The 17,986-nt window shown below is 44.4% G+C and overlaps 1 protein-coding gene across 1 annotated transcript in view; it reads left to right on the top strand.

Moving 5' to 3' along the window:
- Positions 1 to 17,986, top strand: part of F13A1 (coagulation factor XIII A chain) — a 421,197-nt gene that overhangs the window by 388,133 nt on the left and 15,078 nt on the right. The window contains exon 14 of the mRNA XM_069730705.1: positions 2,854 to 2,990. Coding sequence (XP_069586806.1) covers positions 2,854 to 2,990 — 137 coding nt within the window. The remainder of the gene's footprint in view (positions 1 to 2,853; positions 2,991 to 17,986) is intronic.

Here is a 17,986-nt window from a genome sequence, read left to right on the forward strand (position 1 = left end):
GTTAGCTTAGCATCAAAAACTCAAATGCAGGCCAAAAAAAACCCACACACACAAAATTAGGTCAGGAAAGATTTCATGCTACCTAAGGCAAAATTTAAAAAGCATAAAGTCTGCACTTGTACATTTTTCATTACTTTGCTTAGTTTAAAATTGGAAAGAATTAAGTTAAAGAGCAATTTTCTAAGGATAGTCAACATCCTTCAAATTGGCTGCTTATTCCTTTCTTTTACAGTGTTGTGGAAAACAAAGACTGAAATAAACTATGAGATGATTATGCAACACATTTCGGATTACAAAAGAGAAGAAACTATTAGATTAAATGTACCTTCTGACATGCTGAGTTTCAGATATCATTGACAGTTTCTATATTTTTATCAACATGGCATAGTTGTAATATCCATATTTTTACATTTATGATTTGAATGAACAATCAAGAACAGAATGATGCTCTGTTAAAAGAGTGAAGAAAGGATGTATTGCTCCTCTCCACACTGGGATGGGAAAATGCTAGGATAGACTATTCATGTCAAAATACCACCCCTTGATGTGAGAGTAGGGTACTGCTGTAGGGCTAAATTATAAGGTGGGCAAATGTCACTCTCTGTTTTCATCACCTTGGGGACCTAGGAGGCTTTATCACGTACATTCATTGATGGTCTCTTTGGTGTTTAGCATTTTAAAATTAAGAAGTATTGCTGGCTCAGCAATCTCCATAAATGAAATAGACTTTAGTGGATAATACAGGTCCTTCTCAAAAAATTAGCATATAGTGTTAAATTTCATTATTTACCATAATGTAATGATTACAATTAAACTTTCATATATTATAGATTCATTATCCACCAACTGAAATTTGTCAGGTCTTTTATTGTTTTAATACTGATGATTTTGGCATACAACTCCTGATAACCCAAAAAACCTGTCTCAATAAATTAGCATATTTCACCCATCCAATCAAATAAAAGTGTTTTTTAATAACAAACAAAAAAACCATCAAATAATAATGTTCAGTTATGCACTCAATACTTGGTCGGGAATCCTTTTGCAGAAATGACTGCTTCAATGCGGCGTGGCATGGAGGCAATCAGCCTGTGACACTGCTGAGATGTTATGGAGGCCCAGGATGCTTCAATAGCGGCCTTAAGCTCATCCAGAGTGTTGGGTCTTGCGTCTCTCAACTTTCTCTTCACAATATCCCACAGATTCTCTATGGGGTTCAGGTCAGGAGAGTTGGCAGGCCAATTGAGCACAGTAATACCATGGTCAGTAAACCATTTACCAGTGGTTTTGGCACTGTGAGCAGGTGCCAGGTCGTGCTGAAAAATGAAATCTTCATCTCCATAAAGCATTTCAGCCGATGGAAGCATGAAGTGCTCCAAAATCTCCTGATAGCTAGCTGCATTGACCCTGCCCTTGATGAAACACAGTGGACCAACACCAGCAGCTGACATGGCACACCACACCATCACTGACTGTGGGTACTTGACACTGGACTTCAGGCATTTTGGCATTTCCTTCTCCCCAGTCTTCCTCCAGACTCTGGCACCTTGATTTCCGAATGACATGCAAAATTTGCTTTCATCAGAAAAAAGTACTTGGGACCACTTAGCAACAGTCCAGTGCTGCTTCTCTGTAGCCCAGGTCAGGCGCCTCTGCCGCTGTTTATGGTTCAAAAGTGGCTTTACCTGGGGAATGCGGCACCTGTAGCCCATTTCCTGCACACGCCTGTGCACGGTGGCTCTGGATGTTTCCACACCAGACTCAGTCCACTGCTTCCTCAGGTTCCCCAAGGTCTGGAATCGGTCCTTCTCCACAATCTTCCTCAGGGTCCGGTCTCCTCTTCTCGTTGTACAGCGTTTTCTGCCACATTGTTTCCTTCCAACAGACTTACCATTGAGGTGCCTTGATACAGCACTCTGGGAACAGCCTATTTGTTGAGAAATTTCTTTCTGGGTCTTACCCTCTTGCTTGAGGGTGTCAATGATGGCCTTCTTGACATCTGTCAGGTCGCTAGTCTTACCCATGATGGGGATTTTGAGTAATGAACCAGGCAGGGAGTTTATAAAAGCCTCAGGTATCTTTTGCATGTGTTTAGAGTTAATTAGTTGATTCAGAAGATTAGGGTAATAGGTCGTTTAGAGAACCTTTTCTTGATATGCTAATTTATTGAGACAGGTTTTTTGGGTTATCAGGAGTTGTATGCCAAAATCATCAGTATTAAAACAATAAAAGACCTGACAAATTTCAGTTGGTGGATAGTGAATCTATAATATATGAAAGTTTAATTGTAATCATTACATTATGGTAAATAATGAAATTTAACACTATATGCTAATTTTTTGAGAAGGACCTGTATGTTATGTACTAAACATGCTCACCCTCTTCTTTTATATGTGGTTCTGATCAGGAGGGTCCAATTTATGCCTAATCCAGCCTAGGGTCAGAGTATGCAAGCTTATGAAAAATTACAGAAGCCTTTATCAACATTCATCAACAATTCTATTGACACCTTACTAAGGCCACACAGTAGAGAGGAACAGAGGGCTCAGGACCCCTGTTTTCATGATCTTGGGAGGGGGGTTAGGGATGAAAGGTAAATTCATAATTTTGAGGCCTGCAGTGATCAGACATTTGGAATATATCCTGTGGATCAGTGATAAATGTTCATTATGGGATTACACTTTTAACAATAAGATTAAAATAATATACATTTATATTATGAAATAAAGAATGGTAATAATGTATTTTACTACTGTATTCATTAGATTACCAACCTTATGGATTGATCCTAGACAAAATTAAAAAAAATACAAAATATTCTAAAAGTTACATATTTTTTTGTCATCCATTTAGACAATCGGAGAGAAGATGGTTGGGAAAACACTAACAGTGGTTTTAGAGTTCACTAATCCATTGAAGAAAAAACTCCAGAACGTAATTTTGCGTATTGGAGGTCCAAGTCTTATGAAAACTCAAACTCAGATTTACAAGTAAGTAGTGATATTTTACAGATTATTATAACAGTAAGTCATATGAAAAGATTTTATCTGTATTAGAGACCAGCAATTTATAGAGCTGCAAGTTTGTGCACTGCTGAGTAGGGTTGAGCGAAACGGATCGGTCATTTTCATAAGTCGCCTACTTTTGGCAAAGTTGGGTTTCATGAAACCCGATCCGATCCCTCTGTGGGGTCGGCCACGCGGTCGGCGACCTTCGCGCCAAAGTCGCGTTTCTATGACGCGTTCAACGCCATTCCTCAGACAATGAAGGTGGACGCAGAGTGTGGGCAGCGTGATGACATAGGTCTCAGTCCCCACCATCTTAGAGAAGGGCATTACAGTGATTGGCTTGCTTTCTGCGGCGTCACAGGGGCTATAAAGGGGCGTGCACGCCGACCGCCATCTTACTGCTGCTGATCTGAGTATAGGGAGAGGTTGCTGCCACTTCGTCAGAAGCAGGGATAGCGATAGGCAGGGTACATTATCCCCTAAACCGCTTGTGCTGTAGCGATTTCCACTGTCCAACACTATCTTTTGTTTGCAGGGACAGTGGAGGCTAGATTTTTGTTCCTCAGCTCTGTAGCTCATTGGGCTGCCCTAGAAGGCTCCCTGATAGCTGCATTGCTGTTTGTACACCGCTGTGCAAACCAACTGCTTTTTTCAAAGCACAAATCCTGTTGTTCCTTCCTTTCTGCACAGTTATCTTTTTTGTTTGTCCACACTTTTGTGTGCAGCAGTCCTTTTTATTGCTGCCTGCCATACTTTTCTGAGATTACTGTAGGGAGATAGTAATTGTAGTACAGTCCCTTTTTTTTTGTTATATCTCTTCAAGCCACTTTCTGCCACAGAAAATATACTCTAATACAGTGGCCCAGATTTATTCACTAGTCTCCCTGAAAAAAAAGGGGGCAGATTAAAATTGGCAAATCTGCATCAGTGCCAGTCCTGTCTGTGGCATCTGTCTTTCATTTTCTGCCACAGAAAATATGCTGTATTACAGTGGGCCTGATTTCTTCACAATTCTCCCAGAAAAAAATAAAACAAGTGGGAGATTAAGATTGGCAAATCTGCATCACTGCCAGTCCTGTCTGTGGCATCTGTCTTTCATTTTCTGCCACAGAAAACCTACTGTGTAACAGCGGGCCTGATTTCTTCACAATTCTCCCAGAAGAAATAAAACAAGTGGGAGATTAAGATTGGCAAATCTGCATCACTGCCAGTCCTGTCTGTGGCATCTGTCTTTCATTTTCTGCCACAGAAAACCTACTGTGTAACAGCGGGCCTGATTTCTTCACAATTCTCCCAGAAAAAAATAAAACAAGTGGGAGATTAAGATTGGCAAATCTGCATCACTGCCAGTCCTGTCTGTGGCATCTGTCTTTCATTTTCTGCCACAGAAAACCTACTGTATAACAGTGGGCCTGATTTATTCACAATTCTCCCAGAAAAAAATAAAACAAGTGGGAGATTAAGATTGGCAAATCTGCATCACTGCCAGTCTTGTTTGTAGCATCTGTCTTTCATTTTCTGCCACAGAAAATATACTGTATTACAGTGGGCCTGAATTCTTCACAATTCTCCCAGAAAAAATAAAACAAGTGTGAGATTAAGATTGGCAAATCTGCATCACTGCCAGTCCTGTCTGTGGCATCTGTCTTTCATTTTCTGCCACAGAAAACCTACTGTATAACAGTGGGCCTGATTTCTTCACAATTCTCCCAGAAAAAATAAAACAAGTGGGAGATTAAGGCCATGTTCACACAGTGCGTTTTTTACCGCGGAACCGCGGCGGTTTTGCCGCTGCGGTTCCGCAGCTGTTTTCCATGCAGGGTACAGTACACTGTACCCTATGGAAAACAGGACACACTGTGCACATGGTCCGGAAATTGTAAAAAAAAAGCCGCGCTGAATAGCTCCCGGAAAAAAGAAGGAGCATGTCAATTCTTCTTCCTGAACCGCAGCGGTTCTGCACCCATAGACCTCCATTGTGAGGTCAAAATCGCAGTAAAACCCGCAGATCAAAAATATATCTGCGGGTTTTACTGCGATTTGATGTGCAGAACCGCTGCAGCAGGAAGTGCGGGGGAGCGGGCGGAAGTGCGTGGGCGGAGTGTGGCTGCCCCCCCGTGCTCCGATCCCGCCCCCCCGTGCTCCGATGCCCCCCCCCCGTGCTCCGATGCCCCCCCCAGTGCTCCGATGCCCCCCCGTGCCCTAATCTCCCCCCCTTATACTTACCCGGCGTCCCGGTGTCCGTCCGGCCGTCTTCTCCCTGGGCGCCGCCATCTTGCAAAATGGCGGGCGCATGCGCAGTGCGCCCGCCGAATCTGCCGGCCGGCAGATTCGCTCCAAAGTGCATTTTGATCACTGAGATATAACCTATCTCAGTGATCAAAATAAAAAAATAGTAAATGACACCCCCCCCCACTTTGTCACCCCCATTGGTAGGGACAATAAAAAAATTAAGAATTTTTTTTTTTTTTTTTCACTAAGGTTAGAATAGGGTTAGGGTTAGGGGTAGGGTTAGGGTTAGGGGTAGGGTTAGGGTTAGGGTTAGGGGTAGGGTTAGGGGTAGGGTTAGGGTTAGGGGTAGGGTTAGGGGTAGGGGTAGGGTTAGGGTTAGGGTTAGGGGTAGGGTTAGGGGTAGGGTTAGGGGTAGGGTTAGGGGTAGGGTTAGGGTTAGGGGTAGGGTTAGGGGTAGGGGTAGGGTTAGGGGTAGGGGTAGGGTTAGGGGTAGGGTTAGGGGTAGGGTTAGGGGTAGGGTTAGGGGTAGGGTTAGGGTTAGGGGTAGGGTTAGGGGTAGGGGTAGGGTTAGGGGTAGGGTTAGGGTATTTTCAGCCATTTTAGCCCTAAAAAGCTTCCTAGGAAACACAGTAAAAAAAGGATAAAAAAACGCATCAAAAAACGCATCAAAAAACGCATCAAAAACGCATCAAAAAAGGACAAAAAAAGGACCTGCGTTTTCTGCCAAGAGCTGCAGTTTTTTTAAAAAACTGTCCTGAAAAAAAAAGGATGGAAATCCTGAACGTGTGAACATACCCTAAGATTGGCAAATCTGCATCACTGCCAGTCCTGTCTGTGGCAACTGTCTTTCATTTTCTACCACAGAAAATTTACTGTACTACAGTGGGCCTGATTTCTTCAATATTCTCCCAGAAAAAATAAAAAGGGGGAGATTTTTATTGGTTGTGTGTGCATCTGCGTCAGTCCTGTTAGTGGCATATCTGTCTGCCACTTAAGCTGTGTACGGTTATACAGTGGGCCTGATTTTCCCTGCAGTCTCACCCACCTATAAAGGGAGATTTAAATTCACCACAAGTTTGAGTACACCTTGTAACTGGTTTTACAGTAACAAATACCGTTTTTTTGTTTGGTTACGTTTTTCAAACAATGAGGAAGTCTGGTGGAAGAGGTCGTGGCCGTGGGCGGTCATTGCCAGCTGGTAATGATGGTAGTGGTGGTGGAGCATCAGGTGGTCGTGGGAAAAGCAATATTGCACCTAAGTCTCGAGTTGTTGAGCCAGCGTCATCGTCTGGCTACACAAGGCCTCAAACGCTCCCTTTTCTGGGAGTAGGAAAACCACTTTTAAAGCCAGAGCAGCAGGAACAAGTTTTGGCTTTCCTTGCTGACTCTTCCTCTAGCTCTTTCGCCTCCTCTTCAGAAACTGCTAAATGTAAAAGCAGCGCGTTGTCAGTGGATGTTCACGGTCAGGGACAAGTCGCTCCCTTGACTTCATCACCAAGAGCAACAGAGAAGGATGCGTCAGGCGACACAACGGGTTACTCCATGGAGCTCTTTACACATACCGTTCCTGGGTTAGAAAGGGAAATTGTTAACAGGCCATGCCCATTACCAGATGAATCGGACATGGAGTGCACAGATGCACAGCCACAGCCAGATTACTATGCTGTTCCTTTGACTCAGATCAGAACATTGCCCTCACAGTGTACTGATCCAGAATCTGACTCTGATGAGACTATGGAGCCCCGTCACGAACGCTATAGCACCGGCTTACACGGTGACACAGAGGAAGTTGCACATGACATAGAAGAGGAGGTCATAGATGACCCAGTTGTTGACCCCGATTGGCAGCCATTGGGGTAACAGGGTGCAGGCGGCAGTAGATCTGAAGCGGAGGAGGAGGAGGAGCTGCAGCAGGCATCAACATCGCAACAGGTTCCATCTGGCATGCCCTTATCTGGCCAAAAACATGTGGCAAAACCTAAACCAGTTGTAGGACAGCGTGGCCATCCGGTTAAAGAAACTCAGTGTGCAATGCCTGAAAAGGTTTCCGAGAAAGTCATCTGTAAAAAATGTTCAAGGACCTTCAGCAGAGGGCAGAATGTTAAAAGTCTAAAAACAAGTTGCATGCATAGACATTTAAACGCCATGCACTTGCAAGCCTGGACTAACTACCAAACGTCTCTTAACATTGTTGCACCCTCTCACAATGAAGCTAGTCAGCAACGCTACACCCCTTCCCTCACTGTAAGCCCACCATTTAGCGCACCACCTGCACTAAATATGGAGGTTTTGTCGCAAGGCCAAAGCAGTCAGGGAATCACCAGGTTCGTGGTAGGAAACACTGTATGTAGGGCACCAGCAAGAATACCCTCTCCAACCCTCTCTCAGTCTGCCATGTCCACCGGCACCCCCGCTAGTTCAACCATCTGCAGCTCTCCAGTCCAGCTCACCCTCCATGAGACTCTCATTAGGAAAAGGAAGTACTCATCCTCGCATCCACGTACACAGTGTTTGAACGCCCACATTGCTAGACTAATCTCTTTAGAGATTATGCCCTACCGGTTAGTTGAAAGCGAAGCTTTCAAAGCCCTGATGGACTACGCTGTACCACGCTACGAGCTACCCAGTCGACACTTCTTTTCGAGAAAAGCCATCCCAGCCCTCCACCAGCATGTAAAAGACCGCATCGTCCATGCACTCAGGCAATCTGTGAGTACAAAGATGCACCTGACAACAGATGCATGGACCAGTAGGCATGGCCAGGGCCGTTACGTTTTCATCACGGCACACTGGGTTAATGTGGTGGATGCAGGGTCCACAGGGGACAGCAATATTGGGACAGTTCTACCTAGCCCATGGTCTAGGAAACAGTTGGCTGTAGGCGTTCGCCCCCCTCCTCCTCGTCCTCCTGCAGAAGCGAGAGTTCATCCACAGACCGCAGTCGCACGACCACTTCATCCGCAGCTGCCACTGTTACACACGAGGTGTCCCATTATGGAACAGCTAGTGGCAAGCGTCAGCAGGCTGTATTGGCAATGAAGTGTTTGGGCGACAACAGAAACACCGCGGAAGTTCTGTCCGAGTTCTTGCAGAAAGAAACTCAGTCATGGCTGGGCACTGTAGATCTTGAGGCAGGCAAGGTAGTGAGTGATAACGGAAGGAATTTTATGGGTGCCATAGCCCTTTCACAACTGAAACACATTCCTTGCCTGGCTCACACCTGAAACCTGGTGGTGCAGTGCTTCCTGAAAAGTTATCCGGGGTCACCCGACCTGCTCCTAAAAGTGCGCAGACTTTGCTCGCATATCCGCCGTTCGCCCGTACACTCCAACCGTATGCAGAAACATCAGCAGTCTTTGAACCTTCCCCAGCATCGCCTAATCATCGACGTTGCAACAAGGTGGAACTCCATACTGCACATGCTTCAGAGACTGTGCGAACAGAGGCGTGCTGTTATGTATTTGTGGGAGGATACACATACATGAGTAGGCAGTTGGATGGCAGACATGGAGTTGTCAGGTGTGCAGTGGTCGAAGCTACAAGACCTGTATCAAGTCCTTCATTGTTTTGAGGAATGCACATGGCTGGTTAGTGCAGACAACGCCATAATAAGCATGAGTATCCCCCTAATGCGTCTGCTGATGCAAAGTTTGACGCACATAAAGGAGCAGGTGTCTGCAGCCGAGGACGAGGGAAGCCTTGATGACAGTCAGCCATTGTCTGTTCAGGGCAGTCTACAGGACGAGGTTGCGGGCGAAGAGGAGGAGGACGAGGAGGAGGATGATGGGGATGAGTATTGTTTGGATGAGGAAGCTTCTCAGGTGGCAATAGAAACTGGTGGCGTTGCGAGGCCGGGTTCAGGGTTTTTGAGGGAGACAAGTGACGTTGATTTGCCAGAAACTGCTCTTCAACCCAGCACAAGCGCAGATTTGACAACTGGAACATTGGCCCACATGGCGGATTATGCCTTGCGTATCCTCAAAAGGGACCCACGCATTATAAAAATGATGACCGATGACGATTACTGATTGGCCTGCCTCCTTGATCCTCACTATAAAGGCAAATTGCAAAATATCATGCCACATGAGAACCTCGAACAAATATTGGCAACCAAACAAGCAAGTCTTGTAGACAGTTTGATTCAGGCATTGCCAGCACACAGCGCCGGTGATGGTCCTCACACGAGCTGCAGGGGGCAACAGGGCAGAGGTGTTAGAGGTGCACAAATCAGAAGTGGCGTTGGACAGAGGGGTTTTCTGAGCAGGTTGTGGAGTGATTTCGCAATGACCGCAGACAGGACAGGTACTGCAGCATCAATTCAAAGTGACAGGAGACAACATTTGTCCAGTATGGTTACTAACTATTTTTCATCCCTTATCGATGTTCTCCCTCAACCGTCATTCCCATTTGATTACTGGGCATCCAAAATAGACACCTGGCCTGAATTGGCAGAATATGCATTGCAGGAGCTTGCTTGCCCAGCAGCTGGTGTACTATCAGAAACAGTATTCAGTGCTGCTGGTTCAATATTGACTGAAAAAAGGACTCGACTGGCTACCCAAAATGTTGATGATCTAACCTTCATTAAAATGAACCACTCATGGATTTCTAATTACTTTGCCCCACCTTTCCCGGCTGACACCTAGCTTTCCTATAAAAAGGTCTTGCTTGTGGACTGGTCTTACTGACTGTTCCAATCTCTTAATTTGCAGCTGCTGTTTGTCCAGCATACGACATATTTACACCTCCCTAAATGAGCTAACTCCCCCCACGGGGCCGTGGTCTCGCCACTTGGCGCAAGCAGTCGTGAGAGTGCCGTTTGTCTGAAGAGGTGGGTGTGCCCACTTTTGGTCGACGGCACTGCCACTGGGTCCCTCATAGTACAATGAAGTGTCTCTGGCAGTGGTGGCGCACACCCAATGTCAGACACACCGTTGTAACATGAGGGGCACTGGGCCTGTACCGCCGGCCACAAGAGAGTGTCCCCCCAGCTCAAACAGTGCTCTACCACTTGCAAAATTATCTCTCACAGCTCCACCGCTGTTTAGTCTACGCGCTAAAATCTTTTAATGCCTGGTGGTGACAATACCAATTTGTTGACATGTATGATGCTAGTTAAAATAGTCAGAGGCCGTGTCCTATATTTACACCAGTAAATACTTTGCGCCAAATTACTATGTCTGAAAGTCAGCAGAAGAGCCCACCCCTGTACCTAAGTATGCCACCCTTTTTTTGTGTGTTTTGTTGTTTTGCGAGACGTTAACATCTATTTATTTTTTGGGAGTACTAACTGTGTCAGACACTCCTTCCAATTGTCCTCCGCTGACCACACCAATGCTGCCTGTGTACACCTACCGCATAATTCTAATTGCATTGAGCCAAATTTATTTTATTTTAGGCCTACTAAGTCTGTCTGCAGTCCCTCCTTCAAATTGTCCTCTGCTGACCACACCAATGCTGCCTGTGTACCCCTACCACATAATCGAAGCTGCATTGAGCCTAATTTATTTATTTTAGGCCTACTAAGTCTGTCTGTGGTCCCTCCTTCCAATTGTCCTCCGCTGACCACACCAATGCTGCCTGTGTACCCCTACCACATAATTGAAGCTGCATTGAGCCTAATTTATTAATTTTAGGCCTACTAAGTCTGCGGTCCCTCCTTCAAATTGCCCTCTGCTGACCACACCAATGCTGCCTGTGTACCCCTACCACATAATCGAAGCTGCATTGAGCCTAATTTATTTATTTTAGGCCTACTAAGTCTGTCTGCGGTCCCTCCTTCCAATTGTCCTCCGCTGACCACACCAATGCTGCCTGTGTACCCCTACCACATAATCGAAGCTGCATTGAGCCTAATTTATTTATTTTAGGCTTACTAAGTCTGTCTGCGGTCTCTCCTTCCAATTGTCCTCCGGTGACCACACCAATGCTGCCTGTGTACCCATGTAACCTTTTTTAAACCTGCAGCGAGCCAACTTTGTGTTGTAAGGCCTACTAGCAGTGTCTGTCTGCGCCACTCAATACAGCTGTCCTCCTCTTAAAAAAATGACTGTTAAAAGCAAATTCAGAGAGATGCAAAACTGAAGACCTGTCATCCTGCTGAGCTGCCACAAAGCCCCTTAAAATTTGTTCCAAAGATTGATTTGTCCTCTTAGTTTGATTGTTGGTTTCAGAGTAGTAAGCAGATGAAAATGACAAGTCAATCCTGAGTTTACCATAAAAAGGTCTCCAGAATTTAGAGACAAATTGTACTCTCCTATCAGACACAATGTTAAGAAGGATGCCATGTAACCTTACAATATGAGAAATAAATAACCTGGGGAGTGTCTCTGCGTTAGGTAATCCTGACAAAGGAATAAAATGAGCTTGTTAGCTGAATCGATCAACTACCACCTAGATATCACTTTTCCAACTAGACAGAGGCAAATCCATGATTAAATCCAAGGATACATGAGGCCATGGTCTTTCTGGAATTGGCAATGAAGCCATTTTCCCGTCCGACTGGCTATGACTGAGTTTAGTGCATGCGCAGACTGCTCAAACCGATACAAAATCTTTAATATCAGTATGCATGGAAAACCACAAAAAAACGTTTAGCAATGGCTTTCTGTGTAGCAGTAACCCCAGGATGACCACTCAAGATGGAATCATATATTCCTGTAACACCCACAATCTTAGGTACACAGGCACAAATAATTTGGACCGTGGAGTAGCAGATGCAGTCAACTACTGGACTTTATGGATCTCCTCACCCAATGCTGAGGTTACCATAAAAATACAATACCCTGAGGAATAATGCAGAATGGAGATTCTGGAGGAGAAACTAAATCAAGACTGCAAGATAATGCATCAGCTTTCACATTCTTAGACCCCGGCCTGAACGTAATCGAAAAACTAAAACCTAGGGAAAAACAAGGACCATCTGGCCTGCTTAGGAGTGAACCTTTTAGCCGATTCAATGTAAGCTAGATTCTTGTGATCAATGACCACAATAACTGGATAAACTGCCCCCTCCAAAAAATGCCTCCATTTCTCAAAGGCCAATTTGACAGCAGGTAATTCACAATTCCCAACTTCATAATTCATTTAAGCAGGCAAAAAAGTTTAGAAAAAAAAGCACATGGACGTCAGTTAGTCAGAGTTTTGGGCCCCTGTGATAAAACTGGCCCTACTCCGAGGAATCCCCCTCCACAATGAACAGTTATTGGAGGGCAGGTTGGGTCAGAATTGAAGCAGATATGCACCACTCACCCCTTTATGTGTAAGGTCATTAAGAGGTTTAGCAATCAGAGAAAAGCTCTTGATCAATTTTTCATAATGGTTAGTGAATCCAGGAAAACATTACAAAACCTTAAGATCACGAGGTTGAACTCAATCAATTATGGCCTGGCAGAAAGAGACAGACCACACAGTAGCTGACTAAGTCTGGCAGAGGTCTGAAAATAACAGCCCAGTTAAGTAGCCTGGCAATCACCTGGAATAATGAACACCTGGATACAGCCAGCTTCTCCCAGTCTCAGACTGGATGACTGAGCTGTCAATCAACACACTGACAGCTCAGCATGCCACTGCACCAGACTGGACAACTGAGCTGATAATCAAAGTACTGACAGCTTCAGCACACCCATGTACCCATGTACCAGATTGGATGGCTGAGCTGTCAGTAACTGCATCCCAGACACACTGAGGGGTTGGAACCGTGACATAAGTATGTTCAATACTTTTTCCCTGTAATTTCTTATTATTACACATAATTTAATTTATGGACATCTATGGTGTTAGGGTTGGCGAAAAGCACCGAGTATATGTATATGTATTATTAGGTGTGTTCGCAATTTGGGGTCTACCGTGCTGGAGAGGAACTGCTGCTGGCAAATAGCTGCGCTATATGGCGGTATAAGCAAACTCTGTTAACTCCACAGAGTCACTAGGAACAAGATGCTGTGCCCTGGTAATCTCACAGAGGTACACAGCTACCAAGCAGAGCAAACTGTGGTCATGCAGTCAGAGAAAACAGACAAACAACTCCTCACTGGAGGTGCCGGTGTTCTAGCGGCTTATTTCAGCCAAGGCCCTGAATACACTCATACAAACTCCTCACCGGAGGTGCCGGTATTCTAGGGTCTTATTTCAGCCAAACCCTAACCGCATCCAGACATGACCACACTGGCGCTGAGCTCATAGACATTGGTTTGATACTAGCGCATGGCCGTGTGGCCATGTAAACCTTTTATAGCTGCAGCAGCTTCAGGACCTTCCTAGAGGACCAATGGGAGCTGCTACAGTACCTGAGCAACTTCAGGACCTTCCTAGAGGACCAATGCGAGCTGCTGCAGTATCTAAGCATGTGACCCCCGACCTCCAATGAGAGGTCTTACCCTGGGCATGCTCAGAAGGGGAAAAGCAGGACTTAGTCCCAGAGACGTCTGCTCGCCGCTGACCAGTACTGTCTACAAAGGCAGAGCCTGGAAGAACAGTAGTAAACAGTCGCCCAGTATCAGCCTGAGCTAGACGCTGAGACTGATGTCTCCGCTGAGCAGGCTCCACTGTGGCTGGGGAAGAATGGGAGACCACAGCGGAGGTGGTTCAAGATTTCCCCTGTGCAGAGGCGGGAACTCGACACCTAACATATGGTTTGATGTCCTTGCTCGTGTGTATTGGTTGGGTAGTTACTGACATCTGATGAGAATTTTATGTCAATAACACTTTTAGAAATATATTTTCTTAGAAAACTGGTGACATGTTCAATACTTATTTCATGATGTTACAGTATGAACTGGTAATCAATCATTAACTATATAATTTAAAATAATATAATGTGTTGGGTGAAGAAACCATTTAAGATCTCCTGTCCTGTGACTTGTACAATTTGACCAAGGTATTATGTTTTTTAAGATTTAAATCAGCAGGATCTTGATGTGTCCATTGCACACATTGCTACTGCCATTTTATTGTTTTCATAGGGTCTTAAAAATGTATTTTCAGGTCTTGAAAAATAAAACATTTTCACATACATTATTTTACAATTTTGAGTACATATATACCATAAATGTACCTTTAATCTTTTATCTGATATGGAAATAAATTACAAAGAGTTTATTTTACACTGGACAACATGTAGTTCGCTATATGGATCACCCATTACTTTCAATGGTATGTTACTTTTTATTTTATAGGTGAGAGGTATCTTTCACTAATTTTATGCAAAGGGCAACCACTTACTTTGTTAATTTAAGACATTTTTATAAAATCTCTAGTGAATATTTGAAGTGCTACAAGTCGTCCTAATCATAATCCCTTGTTCGACTGTGCATAGGAAGATAACAACAAGCAATGGTGGATAACGAAGGTGCAGCTTATGAATACAGAGGATTTAGTTTCATGTGCACATAATGGAGAGGACTCCAAGGCTGGAGAATATAACGAATGTATCTTTCGTGCAAAGTTTAGAGTGGTTAAAAAAATGCATCTCTTACTCAGGAGGATCAGAGTGTGCAATTTTTCATGTGACCTGTAAAGGTGCTGCATCTCAAATAAACAGTTTCTGCTGGGCTCTCCTATGGATCCCAGTAGATCCATCTGCGCACCATTTCTGCATCTCTTGGCAGGAAAAATGCAGAGGCAAAAACACATATTTTTGTGGCATTTTTTATTTGCGCTTTTGATAAAGATTTTTCCCCACTAGTATGGGTGAAATCTGCAGCAAAAACGCTGAAATAATTGGCATACCTAACAATCAAAGCAAAAGCTTATTTGAAACTAATTTAAATCTGGGTTTACACTAACCATCGATTTGCCTGTCAGTAGTTGTTTAATAGACCGTGCTTTATATCCGCATAGAACGAAGAGTAATAGATCATTGTTATGGACCTGGTGGTTAGGAGCACCCGGAACGACCTGAAGGTTAAACTCACACAGGACAAGCTCTGGGAAGTGGGAGCTCTGCTGACCGCAACCCCTAATCCTATCACACAACTAGAAATAGCCGTAGAGCGTACCTAACATGACCTAGACGCCTCTTCACAGCCTAAGAGCTAACTAACCCTAAAGATAGAAAATAAAGCCTACCTTGCCTCAGAGAAATTCCCCAAAGGAAAAGGCAGCCCCCCACATATATTGACTGTGAGTTAAGATGAAAGTCACAAACACAGAAATGAAACAGGTTTCAGCAAAGGGAGGCCAGACTTACTAAAGAGACTGAGGATACGAAAGGTATCTTTGCGGTCAGCACAAAAACTACAAAAAGACCACGCAGAGTGTGCAAAAAGACCTCCACACCAACTCACGGTGCGGAGGTGCCACTCTGCATCCCAGAGCTTCCAGCTAGCAAGGAAAAATCATGATAGCCAACTGGACAAGGAAACAATGAACAAATAATTAACTAGCAGGGACTTAGCTTCTGCTGGAGTAGACAGGTCACCAGAAAGATCCAAGAGCGAACTGAACCAGTACAAGAACATTGACAGCTGGCATGGAGTAACGATCTGAGTGGAGTTAAATAGAGCAGCCAGCCAAAGAATAACCTACGTCACCTGTGGAAGGAACCTCAGAAGCAGCAGCTCCACTCACAGCCACCAGAGGGAGTCCATGGACAGAACTCGCCGAAGTACCATTCATGACCACAGGAGGGAGTTCGACAACAGAATTCACAACAGATCATATATTCTCCCACCATCGTCCGACTAATGTAGGATTACTGTCCCAAAAAACATTTGTTTTGGATGTTCTGCTTATCACTTCTTGAGGATCTACTAGATTCACTTCTTCATCATCAGAAGAATCACTGGATGAGGATGTTTGATTAGCTGGTGGCAGATATTCTTCATCAGACAAAGATAGTTCACTTTCATCATCGCTTTGAAACATAATCGCTTCAATCTCTTGAATTCTGCTTTTGGGCTCCCTCCGGTGGTTGTAAATGGTAATGCAATTGTCCCTGGGCTGCAGTCTTGCACAGGTGTATCTGCTGATTGCAATTCAGACTGGGGTATTTAGGTTTGCTGGACTCCTTACTCCTGGCCAGTTGTCAATGTTTCTTTGGAAGTGTTGGATCTCTCCTGGCCTCTCCTGCCTAGCTGCCAGTTCAGCAAAGATAAGTGTCTGTTTCTTTTCCTGTGGCACACATGCAGTTTGCTTATTTTCAGTGCTGTTCATTTGTTTTTCTATTGTCCAGCTTAATAACAAGCAGAAAAACACACACAGTGGGAGGAATACCTCATAATAAATCTGCGTAACTACAAATGTAGTGAATAGGAGGCATGCACACCCAGATTGTAGGACAATAAGGATCCACCAGAAACCACTGAAAACAACCACAGAAATGATGGTGGAAACCATCCACAATTAACCCAAAGTAGAAACAACTTTATTAATAAAACATACATACAGGTATAAGACAGGGACGAGACTAGAACAGGCAGTAAAACACATCACCACGTCAAAAAACATTAGTATGACCTACCAAGTGGTGTATAGACCCGGCACGTGTGGGCTCACACCCTCCCTGGCACGTGCCGGGTCTATACACCACTTGGTAGGTCACACTAATGTTTTTTGATTATTGTGCTGCGCACTTGCGCTAGTGACCGATCTTCACTATGTGTGGGCTCTCGCCGGTGACGTGGTGATGTGTTTTACTGCCTGTTCTAGTCCCGCCCCTGTCTTATACCTGTATGTATGTTTTATTAATAAAGTTGTTTCTACTTTGGATTAATTGTGGACGGTTTCCACCATCATTTCTGTGGTTGTTTTTATTGTCCAGCTTAGACTGTGTCAGTGTTTTCTCAGTCTGGTTGGATTCTCTGGAGTTGCAGATATACGCTCCACACCTTTAGTTAGGTGGTGGAGTTTATTTTTGTATTTTCTGCTGTGGATATTTTGGAAGGATTTTAATGCTGACCGCTTAGTGTCCTGTCCTATCCTTTCCTATTTAGCTAGAAGTGGCCTCTTTGCTAAATCCTGTTTTCTTCCTGAGTTTGTCTTTTCCTCTACTACTCACAGTCATTATTTGTGGGGGGCTGCCTATCCTTTGGGGTTCTGCTCTGAGGCAAGATAGTATTCCTATTTCCATCTTTAGGGATATTTAGTTCTCCGGCTGTGTCGAGGTGTCTAGGTTTTGTTAGGCACACCCCACGGCTACTTCTAGTCGCGTGATAAGATCAGGGTTTGCGGTCAGTATAGTTACCACCTACTCCAGTGAAAGTTTTCATGCTGCTCCAAGGTCACCTGATCATAACACATTGCTGACTAGATGTTAGCAAACTAAAAGAAAAAACAATGAACAGAATCAGGGTTGTCCACTCTTTGCTTGTGTGTGACACACTGTAAGTGTAATGTCCCCCCTTCTTCCTCTCACCCTCAGCAGCTCTTACCTTTTATACTTTTAGGTGGTGTACAATTCTCTGGATTTTTGTGGCTCACAAGCTCTAGCCTTTGCAAGCTTCTTAGAAACAGAAACTGATAATGAATCAGATTTCCTCTCAACAGCTTATCTTATCACAGGTCCTTCAGCAATTAGCTCACAGTGTATACTGTCCTCAGTACTCTATACACAGCTCATTACTGTGTTCCGAAGGACCTGAGGTGATGTCATGGCCTTATCACTCCCTCCAAAAATCACATGACATCCTCACATGTTATTATCCACACCCTGGCCCCTCCACCAGCATTACTGAGTACAAATAAAGTAACTTGAGACACAAACACTACTGAGAACATGATAAAAATAGCAGGGGCCTAAAAGGCCT

Source organism: Ranitomeya imitator, chromosome 6 (genome assembly GCF_032444005.1).
Source record: "Ranitomeya imitator isolate aRanImi1 chromosome 6, aRanImi1.pri, whole genome shotgun sequence".
Taxonomy (NCBI): domain Eukaryota; kingdom Metazoa; phylum Chordata; class Amphibia; order Anura; family Dendrobatidae; genus Ranitomeya; species Ranitomeya imitator.